Here is a 15,394-nt window from a genome sequence, read left to right as displayed (position 1 = left end):
GAGCCGCCGTATGAACGCACCCCATGTTACGTCCTGAGCCGCCGTATGAACGCACCCCATGTTACGTCCTGAGCCGCTGTATGAACGCACCCCATGTTACGTCCTGAGCCGCCGTATGAACGCACCCCATGTTATGTCCTGAGCCACTGTACGAACGCACCCCATGTTACGTCCTGAGCCGCCGTATGAACGCCTTTGCTGTGGTTCCTCCTCTCTCGACGTTGACGTGGCCCTCTGTGCTGCTCGGAACAGGACTGGAAATCCAGGATAGTATCCTATATCAGAAAGACAAACGGAACCTGCAACCAACTAAAATACAGATAAATAAGGAATAACGTAAGGATTGAATTATCTTGTTTTTGTTGAAATGTCATCGTATTGTTTTGTCATTAGTAGGTGACGCCTTCCTATCCGGTTTCCTATCGAGTTTTTATGTGTGATAATGTTGGCTAAGGATGCAGCTCATACAGTTACTCACCAACGTTAGATAAGAAACTACCTGTGTCTAAAAATTAGGATATCCATAATAATGTTATTGTTTTTTAACTATTCTTAATGTGCCATTGACTAGGCGGCCAACCACCCAGGTGCAGCTCACGTTAGCTAGCCAGTTGTTGTCGGATGTCAATGAATGAATGAATGAATGAATGAATGGCGGGGTGGTAAATAGACAACTAGTTAACTTGTGTTCAGTTCCTTGCCTGTCATGGACGACCAGGGCTGTAATCATTACGCCAATTCTGTTGTAAAAAGTTTCGCAACACAAACAGTTAAACACCAAACTGAAAACGCAAACGAGTTTCTAGAATGAAGATATTACGTGTGTTTCTCCCCCCCTCCTCTCCTACTCCTCCTCCTCCCCTCCTCTGATCCTCTGCCCCCCCCCCTCCTCTCCCCCCCTCCTCTGATCCTCTGCCCCCCCCCTCCTGAATGGTTAATCCAGGCCCTGCAGTCCCCAGCACCACTCCCATTCCCCAGGTGCTCTCATTTGTTGACTTCTGTAACCGTAAAAGCCTTAGTTTCATGCATGTTAACATTAGAAGCCTCCTCCCTAAGTTTGTTTTATTCACTGCTTTAGCACACTCTGCCAACCTGGATGTCCTAGCCGTGTCTGAATCCTGGTTTAGGATATAACATTTTCCGACAAGTTAGAACTGCCGAAGGGGGTGGAGTTAGCCTGCAAAGTTCTGTCACGCTATCCAGGTCTGTGGCCAAACAATTCGAGCTTCTACTTTAAAAATCCACCTTTCCAGAAATAAGTCTCTAACTGTTGCCGCTTGTTATAGACCCCCTTCAGCCCCCAGCTCTGCCCTGGACACCATATGTGAATAAAATAAAATCACTGAAGCTGGAGTCTTACATCTCCCCCTCTAACTTTAAGCATCAGCTGTCAGAGCAGCTTACTGATCACTGTACCTGTACATAGCCCATCTGTAAATAGCACACCCAACTACCTCATCCCCATATTATTACTTACCCTCTTGCTCTTTTACCCCCCAGTATCTCTACTTGCACGTCATGATCTGCACATCGATCACTCCAGTGTTAATGCTAAATTGTAATTATTTCGCCTCTATGGCCTATTTATTGCCAACCTCCCTACTCTTCTACATTTGCACACACTGTCCATAGATTTTACCCACCCCCTCCTGAATGGTGGTATAATGTGTTTCTGCCCCCCCCCCCCCCCCCCCCCCTCCTGAATGGTGGTATAATGTATGTTTTGGTCCCCCCCCTCCTGAATGGTGGTATAATGTATGTTTTGGTCCCCCCCCTCCTGAATGGTGGTATAATGTTTGTTTCTGCCCCCTCCCTCCTGAATGGTGGTATGTTTGTTTCTCCCCCCCCCCCTCCTGAATGGTGGTATAATGTATGTTTCTGCCCCCGCCCCCCTCCTGAATGGTGGGATAATGTATGTTTCTGCCCCCCCCCCCCTCCTGAATGGTGGTATAATGTATGTTTTGGTCCCCCCCCCTCCTGAATGGTGGTATAATGTATGTTTCTGCCCCCCCCTCCTGAATGGTGGTATAATGTATATTTTGGTCCCCCCCCCTCCTGAATGGTGGTATAATGTATATTTTGGTCCCCCCCCCCTCCTGAATGGCTGTATAATGTATGTTTCTGCCCCCCCCCCCCCCCCTCCTGAATGGTGGTATAATGTATGTTTCTGTCCCCCCCTCCTGAATGGTGGTATAATGTATGTTTCCCCCCCCCCCCCTGAATGGTGGTATAATATATGTTTCTGCCCCCGCCCCCCTCCTGAATGGTGGTATAATGTTTGCTTCTCCCCCCCCTCCTGAATGGTGGTATAATGTATGTTTCTGCCCCCGCCCCCCTCCTGAATGGTGGTATAATGTATGTTTCTGCCCCCGCCCCCCTCCTGAATGGTGGTATAATGTATGTTTCTGCCCCCGCCCCCCTCCTGATTGGTGGTATAATGTATGTTTTGGTCCCCCCCCCCTCCTGAATGGTGGTATAATGTATGTTTCTGCCCCCCCTCCTGAATGGTGGTATAATGTATGTTTTGGTCCCCCCCCCCCCTCCTGAATGGTGGTATAATGTATGTTTCTGCCCCCCTCCTCCTGAATGGTGGTATAATGTATGTTTCTCCCCCCCTCCTGAATGGTGGTATAATGTATGTTTCTGCCCCCCCCCCCCCCCTGAATGGTGGTATAATGTATGTTTCTGCCCCCGCCCACCTCCTGAATGGTGGTATAATGTATGTTTCTGCCCCCGCCCACCTCCTGAATGGTGGTATAATGTATGTTTCTGCCCCCGCCCCCCTCCTGAATGGTGGTATAATGTATGTTTCTGCCCCCCCCCCCTCCTGAATGGTGGTATAATGTTTGTTTCTCCCCCCCCCTCCTGAATGGTGGTATAATGTATGTTTCTGCCCCCCCCCCCCCCTCTTGAATGGTGGTATAATGTATGTTTCTGCCCCCCCCTGCATGGTGGCATAATGTATGTTTTGGTCCCCCCCCTCCTTAATGGTGGTATAATGTATGTTTCTGCCCCCGCCCCCCTCCTGAATGGTGGTATAATGTATGTTTCTGCCCCCGCCCCCCTCCTGAATGGTGGTATAATGTATGTTTCTGCCCCCCCCCCCCCTGCATGGTGGCATAATGTATGTTTTGGTCCCCCCCCCTCCTGAATGGTGGTATAATGTGTTTCTGCGCCCCCCCCCCCCCCCTCCTGAATGGTGGTATAATGTATGTTTTGGCCCCCCCCCCCTCCTGAATGGTGGTATATGTTTGTTTCTCCCCCCCCCCCCCTCCTGAATGGTGGTATAATGTATGTTTCTGCCCCCGTCCCGAATGGTGTTATAATGTATGTTTCTGCCCCCGCCCCCCCTCCTGAATGGTGGTATAATGTATGTTTCTGCCCCCGCCCCCCTCCTGAATGGTGGTATAATGTATGTTTCTGCCCTCCCCCCCCCTCCTGAATGGTGGTATAATGTATGTTTCTGCCCCCGCCCCCTCCTGAATGGTGGTATAATGTATGTTTCTGCCCCCGCCCCCCTCCTGAATGGTGGTATAATGTATGTTTCTGCCCCCCCCCCCCTCCTGAATGGTGGTATAATGTATGTTTCTGCCCCCGCCCCCCTCCTGAATGGTGGTATAATGTATGTTTCTGCCCCCGCCCCCCTCCTGAATGGTGGTATAATGTATGTTTCTGCCCCCCCCCTCCTGAATGGTGGTATAATGTATATTTTGGTCCCCCCCCTCCTGAATGGTGGTATAATGTATATTTTGGTCCCCCCCCCCTCCTGAATGGCTGTATAATGTATGTTTCTGCCCCCCCCCCTCCTGAATGGTGGTATAATGTATGTTTATGCCCCCTCCCCCCCTCCTGAATGGTGGTATAATGTATGTTTCTGTCCCCCCCTCCTGAATGGTGGTATAATGTATGTTTCTCCCCCCCCCCCCCCCCTGAATGGTGGTATAATGTATGTTTCTGCCCCCCGCCCCCCTCCTGAATGGTGGTATAATGTTTGCTTCTCCCCCCCTCCTGAATGGTGGTATAATGTATGTTTTGGTCCCCCCCCCCCTCCTGAATGGTGGTATAATGTATGTTTCTGCCCCCCCCTCCTGAATGGTGGTATGTTTGTTTCTCCCCCCCCCCCTCCTGAATGGTGGTATAATGTATGTTTCTGCCCCCGCCCACCTCCTGAATGGTGGTATAATGTATGTTTCTGCCCCCGCCCCCCCTCCTGAATGGTGGTATAATGTATGTTTCTGCCCCCCCCCCTCCTGAATGGTGGTATAATGTTTGTTTCTCCCCCCCTCCTGAATGGTGGTATAATGTATGTTTCTGCCCCCCGCCCCCCTCCTGAATGGTGGTATAATGTATGTTTCTGCCCCCGCCCCCCTCCTGAATGGTGGTATAATGTATGTTTCTGCCCCCCCTCCTGAATGGTGGTATAATGTATGTTTTGGTCCCCCCCCCCCCTCCTGAATGGTGGTATAATGTATGTTTCTGCCCCCCCCCCCCTCCTGAATGGTGGTATAATGTTTGTTTCTCCCCCCCCTCCTGAATGGTGGTATAATGTATGTTTCTGCCCCCCCCCCCCCCCCCCCTCTTGAATGGTGGTATAATGTATGTTTCTGCCCCCGCCCCCCTCCTGAATGGTGGTATAATGTATGTTTCTGCCCCCCCCCTGCATGGTGGCATAATGTATGTTTGGTCCCCCCCCTCCTTAATGGTGGTATAATGTATGTTTCTGCCCCCCCCCCTTTTGAATTGTGGTATAATGTATGTTTCTGCCCCCGCCCCCCTCCTGAATGGTGGTATAATGTATGTTTCTGCCCCCGCCCCTTTTGAATTGTGGTATAATGTATGTTTCTGCCCCCGCCCCCCTCCCGAATGGTGGTATAATGTATGTTTCTGCCCCCCCCTGCATGGTGGCATAATGTATGTTTTGGTCCCCCCCCCTCCTGAATGGTGGTATAATGTGTTTCTGCCCCCCCCCCCCTCCTGAATGGTGGTATAATGTATGTTTTGGTCCCCTCCCTCCTGAATGGTGGTATGTTTGTTTCTCCCCCCCCCCCCCTCCTGAATGGTGGTATAATGTATGTTTCTGCCCCCGTCCCGAATGGTGTTATAATGTATGTTTCTGCCCCCGCCCCCGCCCCCCTCCTGAATGGTGGTATAATGTATGTTTCTGCCCCCGCCCCCCCTCCTGAATGGTGGTATAATGTATGTTTCTGTCCCCCCCTCCTGCCTGGTGGTCTGTTTGTTTCTCCCCCCCCCCTCCTGAATGGTGGTATAATGTATGTTTCTGCCCCCGCCCCCCTCCTGAATGGTGGTATAATGTATGTTTCTGCCCCCCCCCCTCCTGAATGGTGGTATAATGTATGTTTCTGCCCCCCCCCTCCTGAATGGTGGTATAATGTATATTTTGGTCCCCCCCCTCCTGAATGGTGGTATAATGTATGTTTTGGTCCCCCCCCCCTCCTGAATGGTGGTATAATGTATGTTTCTGCCCCCCCCCCCTCCTGAATGGTGGTATAATGTATGTTTCTGCCCCCCCCCTGAATGGTGGTATAATGTATGTTTTGTCCCCCCCTCCTGAATGGTGGTATAATGTGTTTCTCCCCCCCCCCCCCCCCCTGAATGGTGGTATAATGTATGTTTCTGCCCCCGCCCCCCTCCTGAATGGTGGTATAATGTTTGCTTCTCCCCCCCTCCTGAATGGTGGTATAATGTATGTTTCTCCCCCCCCCCCCCCTGAATGGTGGTATAATGTATGTTTCTGCCCCCGCCCCCCTCCTGAATGGTGGTATAATGTATGTTTCTGCCCCCGCCCCCCTCCTGAATGGTGGTATAATGTATGTTTCTGCCCCCCCCCCCCTCCTGATTGGTGGTATAATGTATGTTTTGGTCCCCCCCCCCCTCCTGAATGGTGGTATAATGTATGTTTCTGCCCCCCCTCCTGAATGGTGGTATAATGTATGTTTTGGTCCCCCCCCCCCTCCTGAATGGTGGTATAATGTATGTTTCTGCCCCCCCTCCTGAATGGTGGTATGTTTGTTTCTCCCCCCCCCCTCCTGAATGGTGGTATAATGTATGTTTCTGCCCCCGCCCCACCTCCTGAATGGTGGTATAATGTATGTTTCTGCCCCCGCCCCCCTCCTGAATGGTGGTATAATGTATGTTTCTGCCCCCCCCCCCCTCCTGAATGGTGGTATAATGTTTGTTTCTCCCCCCCCTCCTGAATGGTGGTATAATGTATGTTTCTGCCCCCCCCCCCTCCTGAATGGTGGTATAATGTATGTTTCTGCCCCCGCCCCCCTCCTGAATGGTGGTATAATGTATGTTTCTGCCCCCGCCCCCCCTCCTGAATGGTGGTATAATGTATGTTTCTGCCCCCGCCCCCCCTCCTGAATGGTGGTATAATGTATGTTTCTGCCCCCCCCCCTGCATGGTGGCATAATGTATGTTTTGGTCCCCCCCCCTCCTTAATGGTGGTATAATGTATGTTTCTGCCCCCCCCCCCCCTTTTGAATTGTGGTATAATGTATGTTTCTGCCCCCGCCCCCCTCCTGAATGGTGGTATAATGTATGTTTCTGCCCCCGCCCCCCCCCTCTTGAATGGTGGTATAATGTATGTTTCTGCCCCCGCCCCCCCTCCTGAATGGTGGTATAATGTATGTTTCTGCCCCCCCCTCCTGAATGGTGGTATAATGTATGTTTCTGCCCCCCCCCCCCCCCCCTCCTGAATGGTGGTATAATGTATGTTTCTGGTCCCCCCCCCCCTCCTGAATGGCTGGTATAATGTTTGTTTCTGCCCCCCCCCCCCTCCTGAATGGTGGTATAATGTATGTTTCTGCCCCCCCCCCCCCCTCCTGAATGGTGGTATAATGTATGTTTCTGCCCCCGCCCCCCCTCCTGAATGGTGGTATAATGTATGTTTCTGCCCCCCCCCCCCCTGCATGGTGGCATAATGTATGTTTTGGTCCCCCCCCCCTCCTTAATGGCTGTATAATGTATGTTTCTGCCCCCCCCCCCCCCCCCCCCCCTCCTGAATGGTGGTATAATGTATGTTTCTGCCCCCGCCCCCCTCCTGAATGGTGGTATAATGTTTGCTTCTGTCCCCCCCCTCCTGAATGGTGGTATAATGTATGTTTCTGCCCCCGCCCCCCCCCCTGAATGGTGGTATAATGTATGTTTCTGCCCCCGCCCCCCTCCTGAATGGTGGTATAATGTTTGCTTCTCCCCCCCCTCCTGAATGGTGGTATAATGTATGTTTCTGCCCCCGCCCCCCTCCTGAATGGTGGTATAATGTATGTTTCTGCCCCCGCCCCCCTCCTGAATGGTGGTATAATGTATGTTTCTGCCCCCCCTCCTGAATGGTGGTATGTTTGTTTCTCCCCCCCCCCTCCTGAATGGTGGTATAATGTATGTTTTGGTCCCCCCCCTCCTGAATGGTGGTATAATGTATGTTTCTTCCCCCCCCCCTCCTGAATGGTGGTATAATGTATGTTTCTGCCCCCCCCCCCCAACCTCCCTACTCTTCTACATTTGCACACACTGTACATAGATTTTACCCACCCCCTCCTGAATGGTGGTATAATGTGTTTCTGCCCCCCCCCCCTCCTGAATGGTGGTGTAATGTATGTTTCTGCCTCCCTCCAGAATGGTGACTGACGTGCAGCTGGCCATCTTTGCCAACATGTTGGGTGTGTCTCTGTTCCTGCTGGTGGTTCTATATCACTACGTAGCTGTCAACAACCCCAAGAAACTGGAGTAGAACTGCTTTGTTCAGAGAGGAGGAGAGATGGAGGTGAGGAGAGGGGGTGGGGTGAGAAAGGGGAGGAGAGGACAGGGGTGTGGGGTGAGAAAGGGGAGGAGTGATGGAGTGGGGAGGAGTGATGGAGGAGAGATGGGGTGTGGGGGAGGAGTGATGGAGGAGAGGGGGGAGGAGGAGAGATGGGGTGTGGGGGGAGGAGTGATGGGTTGTGGGGGAGGAGAGATGGGGTGGGGGAGGAGTGATGGGGTGGGGGGGGAGGAGTGATGGGGTGAGAAAGAGGAGGAGTGATGGGGTGGGGAGTGATGGGGTGGGGGGAGGAGTGATGGGGTGGGGGGAGGAGAGATGGGGTGGGGGGAGGAGAGATGGGGTGGGGGGAGGAGGAGTGATGGGGTGGGGGGAGGAGGAGTGATGGGGTGAGAAAGAGGAGGAGTGATGGGGTGTGGGGGGAGGAGAGATGGGAGGGGTGGGGGGGAGGAGTGATGGGTGGGGGGAGGAGAGATGGGTGAGAAAGGGGAGGTGAGGGGGTGGGGTGAGAAAGGGGAGGTGAGGACAGGGGTGTGGGGTGAGAAAGGGGAGGAGTGATGGGGTGGGGAGGAGTGATGGAGGAGAGGGGGGAGGAGGCGAGATGGGGTGTGGGGGAGGAGTGATGGAGGAGAGGGGGGAGGAGGAGACATGGGGTGTGGGGGAGGAGTGATGGGGTGGGGGGGAGTGGGGAGGAGAGATGGGTTGTGGGGGGGAGGAGTGATGGGTTGTGGGGGAGGAGAGATGGGGTGAGGAGTGGGGGTGGGGTGAGAAAGGGGAGGTGAGGACAGGGGTGTGGGGTGAGAAAGGGGAGGAGTGATGGGGTGGGGAGAAGTGATGGGGGAAAGGGGGGAGGAGGAGAGATGGGGTGGGTGGGGAGGAGAGATGGGTTGTGGGGGGGGAGTGATGAGTTGTGGGGGAGGAGAGATGGGGTGAGGGGAGGAGAGATGGGGTGGGGGGAGGAGTGACGGGGTGGGGGAGGAGTGATGTGGTGTGGGGGGAGGAGAGATGGGTTGTGGGGGAGGAGAGATGGGTTGGGGGGAGGAGTGATGGGGTGTGGGTAAGGAGTGATGGGGTGTGGGGGAGGAGTGATGGGGTGTGGGGGAGGAGTGATGGGGTGTGGGGGAGGAGTGATGGGGTGTGGGGGAGGAGTGATGGGGTGGGTGGAGGTGAGATGGGGTGTGGGGGGAGGAGTGATGGGTTGGGGGGAGGAGTGATGGGGTGTGGGGGAGGAGTGATGGGGTGTGGGGGAGGAGTGATGGGGCGTGGGGAGGAGTGATGGGGAGGAGAGATGGGGTGTGGGGGAGGAGAGATGGGTGTGGGGGAGGAGAGATGGGGTGTGGGGGAGGAGTGATGGGGTGTGGGGGAGGAGAGATGGGGTGTGGGGGAGGAGAGATGGGGTGGGGGGAGTGAGGATGAGGTCAGGGGGAGGTAAAGAGGGTCTGAAGAAAGGGATGATTAACCCTGCTGGTCAACCATTGGAGGTTCTGGGAACAGATATTGGTATCAGTCAACCCCAACCAGTTTTCTAACCATCCTGTCAGTCTGTTCTTTCGTCCCAAATGGAATCCTATTTAGTGTTTAGTGCACTACTATAGACCAAAGCCCATAGGGTCAAATATAGGGAATAGGGTGCCATTTGGCCATCAGGATGTGACTCACTTGACTTCTTCTCTCTCCTCACAGGTGGCTGAAGAGGACCATGTCGAGTAGCAGTGAGATGCCGTACCTCTGCTTGCATTAGCCCTGTCTCACTGTGCAGGGGTTTTCTAATAAAATGACTCTACAAACGCCTGTCAGTTTGTGTGGTGATTAATTAGAAAGCTTTGTTTATTTTGACACAAAAATGACATACAAATATGAATATCACCAAATATGAACACTCAGGGATGGAACTTAATGAATTTTTTTAAAGGACTTCTATACCACAATTCCTACTGGCCTGCATCCAAAAATCTGGGCCATGGGATATTTGAAAAGACAAACATGTTCTTCTAGCCTGGTCTGGAAAATGTCAGCTATCTTGATTACCACCACTGTGTACACTATACAGAACATGTCTCAGAGCTGTCTGCCAACATGTATTTAGTAACTATACAGAACAACATGTCTCAGAGCTGTCTGCCAACATGTATTTAGTAACTATACAGAACAACATGTCTCAGAGCTGTCTGTCAACATGTATTTAGTAACTATACAGAACAACATGTCTCAGAGCTGTCTGTCAACATGTATTTAGTAACTATACAGAACATGTCTCGGAGCTGTCTGTCAACATGTATTTAGTAACTATACAGAACATGTCTCGGAGCTGTCTGCTAACATGTATTTAGTAACTATACAGAACATGTCTCAGAGCTGTCTGCCAACATGTATTTAGTAACTATACAGAACATGTCTCGGAGCTGTCTGCTAACATGTATTTAGTAACTATACAGAACATGTCTCAGAGCTGTCTGCCAACATGTATTTAGTAACTATACAGAACATGTCTCAGAGCTGTCTGCCAACATGTATTTAGTAACTATACAGAACATGTCTCAGAGCTGTCTGCTAACAGGTATTCTACGGTCTTACGTCAGATGGCACGTCGGCCATCCGCATGGATAGTTCAGCGTCATCTCTTGAAGACAACTGGTGTCAATGACTTCAGCAGATAGATAGTACAGAAAATTGTCTTCAACAGAATCGTTGTCTTCAACAGAGTAGTAGTACTGAATCGTTGTCTTCAACAGATATAGTAGTAATGAACCGTTGTCTTTAACAGAGTAGTAGTACTGAACCTTTGTCTTCAACAGAGTAGTAGTACTGAATCGTTGTCTTCAACAGATATAGTAGTAAGCTAACCCTTAGAGGTCTATAGAGCCTGTCTGCATTCAGGATTTCTGAAACCATTTGCTTCCCTTTTGTAAAATTCACTTAATTTCAATTTCATTTCAAACATGGTCCTGTTTTATCAATTGCTGTGCTGATCAATGGACAGTTCATTACCTCTGTCAAATGTATATGTAGCTTGAAGTTGTATTTTTATTCATGTTTGCAATAAAGATGATGCTACAATACACATTTACACTGAGCCTATATCTAAAAACACATCCTAATGATAGATCTACACTAATATATACAGTGGCAAGAAAAAGTATGTGAACCCTTTGGAAATACCTGTATTTCTGCATAAATTGGTCATCACATTTGATCTGATCTTCATCTAGGTCTCAACAATAGACAAACACAGTCTGCTAAAACTAATAACACACAAACAATTATACGTTTTCATGTATTTATTAAACACACCAGGTAAACATTCACTGGTTGACCCTCCTTTGGCAGCAATAACCTCAACCAAACGTTTTCTGTAGTTGCGGATCAGACCTGCACAACGGTCAGGAGACATTTTGGACCATACCTCTTTACAAAACTGTTTCAGTTCAGCAATATTCTTTGGATGTCTGGTGTGAACTGCTCTCTAGGTCACGCCACAGCATCTCAATCGGGTTGAGGTCAGGACTCTGACTGGGCCAATCCAGAAGGTGTATTTTCTTCTGTTGAAGCTTTTCGGTTGTTGGTTTTCTTCTGTGTTTTGGGTCGTTGTCCAGTTGCATCACTTAACTTCTGTTGAGCTTCAATTGGCGGACAGATAGCCTAACATTGTCCTGCAAAATGTCTTGATAAACTTGGGAATTCATTTTTCCATCGATAATAGCAAGCTGTCCAGGCCCTGAGGCAACAAAGCAACTCCAAACCATGATGCTCCCTCCACCGTAGTTTACAGTTGGAATGAGGTTTTGATGTTGGTGTGCTGTGCCTTTTTTTCGCCACACATAGTGTTGTGTTTTCCTTCCAAACAACTCAACTGTAGTTTCATCTATCCACAGAATATTTTGCCAGTAGCGCTGTGGAACATCCAGGTGCACTTTTGCTAACTTTTTTGGACAGCAGTGGCTTCTTCTGTGGTGTCCTCCCGTGAACATCATTCTTGTTTAGTGTTTTACGTATCGTAGACTCGTCAACAGAGATGTTAGCATGTTCCAGAGATTTATGTAAGTCTTTAGCTGACACTCTAGGATTCTTCTTAACCTCATTTAGCATTCTGCGCTGTGCTCTTGCAGTCATCTTTGCAGGACGGCCACTCCTAGGGAGAGTAGCAACAGTGCTGAACTTTCTCCATTTATAGACAATTTGTCTTACCTTGGACTGATGAACATCAAGGCTTTTAGAGATACTTTTGTAACCCTTTCCAGCTTTATACAAGTCAACAATTCTTTATCTTCTGAGATCTCTTTTGTTCGTGGCATGGCTCACATCAGGCAATGATTCTTGTGAATAGTAAACTCAAATTTTGTGAGTGTTTTTTATAGGGCTAGGCAGCTCTAACCAACATCTCCAATCTCGTCTCATTGATTGGATTTCAGGTTAGCTGACCCCTGGGGTGGCAGGTAGCCTAGTGGTTAGAGCGTTGGACTTGTAATTGAAAAGTTGCAAGATCGAATCCCCAAGCTTACAAAATAAAAATCTGTCGTTCTCCCCCCAGGCCGTCATTGAAAATAAGAATTTGTTCTTCACTGACTTGCCTAGTTAAATAGAAGTAAAAAAAAAACAACTCCAATTAGCTTTTGGAGAAGTCATTAGCCTAGGGGTTCACATACTTTTTCCAACCTACACAGTGAATGTTTAAATGATGTATTCATTATAGACAAAAATACAATAATTTGTGTGTAATAGTTTAAGCACACTATGTCTGTCTATTGTTGTGACTTAGATGAAGTTCAGATCAAATTTGATGACCAATTTATGCAGAAATCCAAGGGTTCACATTATTTTCCTATCACATTTACACTGAGCCTGTATCTAAAAACACATCCTAATTATAGATATACAGTATATACATAATTGTTCTATCATTAGGATGTATTTTTAGATACAGTTGAAGTCGGAAGTTTACATACACCTTAGCCAAAAACATTTAAACTCAGTTTTTCACTTTTCCTAACATTTAAATCCTAGTTAAAAATTCCCTGTCTTAGGTCAGTTAGGATTACCACTTTATTTTAAGAATGTGAAATGTCAGAATAATAGTAGAGAGAATGATTTATTTCAGCTTTTATTTCTTTCATCACATTCCCAGTGCGTCAGAAGTTTTCCGTAAACTCAAATAGTATTTGGTAGCAGTGCCTTTAAATTGTTTAACTTGGGTCAAATGTTTTAGGTAGCCTTCCACAAGCTTCCCACAATAAGTTGGGTGAATTTTGGCCCATTCCTCCTGACAGAGCTAGTGTAACTGAGTCAAGTTTGTAGGCCTCCTTGCTCGGACACGCTTTTTCAGTTCTGCCAACAAATCTTCTATAAGATTGAGGTCAGGGCTTTGTGATGGCCACTCCAGTACCTTGACTTTGTTGTTCTTAAGCCATTTTACCACAACTTTGGAAGTATGCTTGGGGTCATTGTCCATTTGGAAGACCAATTTGCGACCAAGCTTTAACTTCCTGACGGATGTCTTGAGAGGTTGCTTCAATATATCCACATAATTTTCCTTCCTCATGATGCCATCTATTTTGTGAAGTGCACCAGTCCCTTCTGCAGCAAAGCACCCCCACAACATGATGCTGCCACCCCCTGTGCTTCACGGTTGGGATGGTGTTCTTTGGCTTGCAAGCCTCCCCCTTTTCCAAACATAATGATGGTCATTATGGCCAAACAGTTCTTTTTTTGTTTCATCAAACCAGACAACATTTCTCCAAAAAGTACGATCTTTGCCCCCATGTGCAGTTGCAATCCGTAGTCTGGCTTTTTTATGGCGGTTTTGGAGCAGTGGCTTCTTCCTTGCTGAGCGGCCTTTCAGGTTATGTCGATATAGGACTCGTTTTACTGTGGATATAGATACTTTTGTATCTGTTTCCTCCAGCATCTTCACAAGATCCTTTGCTGTTGTTCTGGGATTGATTTGCACTTTCGCACCAAAGTATGTTCATCTCTAGGAGACAGAACGCCTCTCCTTCCTGAGCAGTATGACGGCTGCGTGGTCCCATGGTGTTCATACTTCCGTACTATTGTTTGTACAGATGAACGTGGTACCTTCAGGTGTTTGGAAATTGCTCCTAAGGATGAACCAGATTGTGGAGGTCTACAATTTTGGCTTATTTCTTTTGATTTTCCCATGATGTCAAGCAAAGAGGCACTGAGTTTGAAGGTACACCTCCAATTGACTCAAATGATGTCAATTAGCCTATCAGAAGCTTCTAAAGCCATGACATCATTTTCTGGAATTTTCCAAGCTGTTTAAAGGCACCGTCAACTTAGTGTATGTAAACTTCTGACCCACTGGAACTGTGAAACAGTGAATTATAAGTGAAATAATCAGTAAACAATTGCTGGAAAAATGACTTGTGTCATGCACAAAGTAGATGTCCTAACCGACTTGCCAAAACTATAGCTTGTTAACAAGAAATTTGTGGAGTGGTTGAAAAACGAGTTTTAATGACTCCAACCTAAGTGTATGTAAACGTCCGACTTCAACTGTATAAGCCTAGTGTAAATGTGTTAGATATACAGTGTATACATTATTTTCCTATCAGGACACTGTAAAGTCCATTATTCCACTGAATAGTGTGAATTAGGCTGTTTGAGAAGGTTTGAATCCTAAGCAACCTGCCTACACAGTTTGAAGTACAATAGACCAGCATAGCTACTGTAGTAGGTCAAAGCTGTGTACTGGAAACCCTTGGTAGAGCATGGGTGGAGTAGTTTTTGGCTTGCTCCTCAAGAAATGCTGGCGGCCGTAAGTTGGCTTTGAGGGTGTGGTTTGATGTGGGTGTTTCTTCTTGGGTGTGTCCTTGCACCCTCAACATCAGTCAAATGGTGGTGAGGTCTGATCTTCCAACATCGCCACGCCGTACCTTTCTAGCCAACGTTCCGGACTTTACCAACAAATGCACAGTGTTCAATCACCCTATTACGGGCAAGGACATTAAGATTAAGGGCATCGTTACATGTTCCACAAAAAAATGTGATACACCTGATCAAGTGTATTTGTGGTCTATGCTATGTAGGAAGAACAAAATTAGCTCTGAAAACAAGGATAACAGAACACAGGAGTTATTTCTCGACTCTTGACCAGAGAAACCTTGTGGCTGCGCGTTTCATGGAGGCTCGTCACAACATCAGCTCTCTGAGATACGTTGGTATCGAACATGTTCAGACTCCTAGGAGGGGGGAGATACTGATAATCTATTATTGAAAAGAGAAATGTATTGGATTCACCATTTGTGTACCATGTCTCCTAGAGGTCTGAACCAAGAGTTTGAGATCAGACCGTTTCTTACCTGAGTATGTTACTTCACTTTGATTTGTTTTGCCTTCCAGGTTTACCCACTTGGTCATGTGAGGTGAAATGTGTATATTTTGGGATGTGAACACTCAAGTGTGTTTGACCTGATGAAGATCTGTTTGGGATAGAAACGTTGTCAATAAAGCAGTGAATTGGGAGCTTTAACAGTGTGAGTGAGGACCTTCTTGTTCTATACCACCAACCCATCTGTCAGAAAGTTGCTGGCAGCTGTTCCCCTTCCACTTAATCACAGCAAACAAACCTCCTGCAAATTGAGTTCAATAACTACAGGCAGATGT

At 48.4% G+C, this 15,394-nt stretch overlaps 2 protein-coding genes across 3 annotated transcripts in view; one reads left to right on the top strand and one right to left on the bottom strand.

Annotated features, from left to right (window-relative positions):
• Positions 1-355, bottom strand: part of selenoi (selenoprotein I) — a 100,877-nt gene extending 100,522 nt beyond the window's left edge. Inside the window, exon 1 of the mRNA XM_045695485.1 lies at positions 161-355. The gene's annotated coding sequence lies outside the window, so the exon portion shown is untranslated. The remainder of the gene's footprint in view (positions 1-160) is intronic.
• Positions 211-9,565, top strand: LOC106571077 (oligosaccharyltransferase complex subunit 4 (non-catalytic)). 2 transcript variants are annotated; one of them, XM_014143741.3, is made up of 3 exons: positions 211-336; positions 7,636-7,783; positions 9,458-9,565. In XM_014143741.3, exon 2 carries the CDS (start codon positions 7,637-7,639, stop codon positions 7,748-7,750), a length of 114 nt encoding a protein of 37 aa, XP_013999216.1. In that variant the 5' UTR covers positions 211-336; position 7,636; the 3' UTR covers positions 7,751-7,783; positions 9,458-9,565. The 2 variants fall into 2 exon arrangements, with proteins under 2 accessions (XP_013999216.1, XP_045551442.1); XM_045695486.2 differs by lacking the exon at positions 211-336 and adding an exon at positions 960-978.
• Positions 9,566-15,394: the final 5,829 nt, after the last annotated feature.

Source organism: Salmo salar, chromosome 15 (assembly GCF_965601325.2).
Source record: "Salmo salar chromosome 15, fSalSal1, whole genome shotgun sequence".
Classification (NCBI taxonomy): domain Eukaryota; kingdom Metazoa; phylum Chordata; class Actinopteri; order Salmoniformes; family Salmonidae; genus Salmo; species Salmo salar.
Note: the sequence above shows the minus strand (reverse complement) of the source record. Positions and strands in the feature narration are given on the sequence as shown.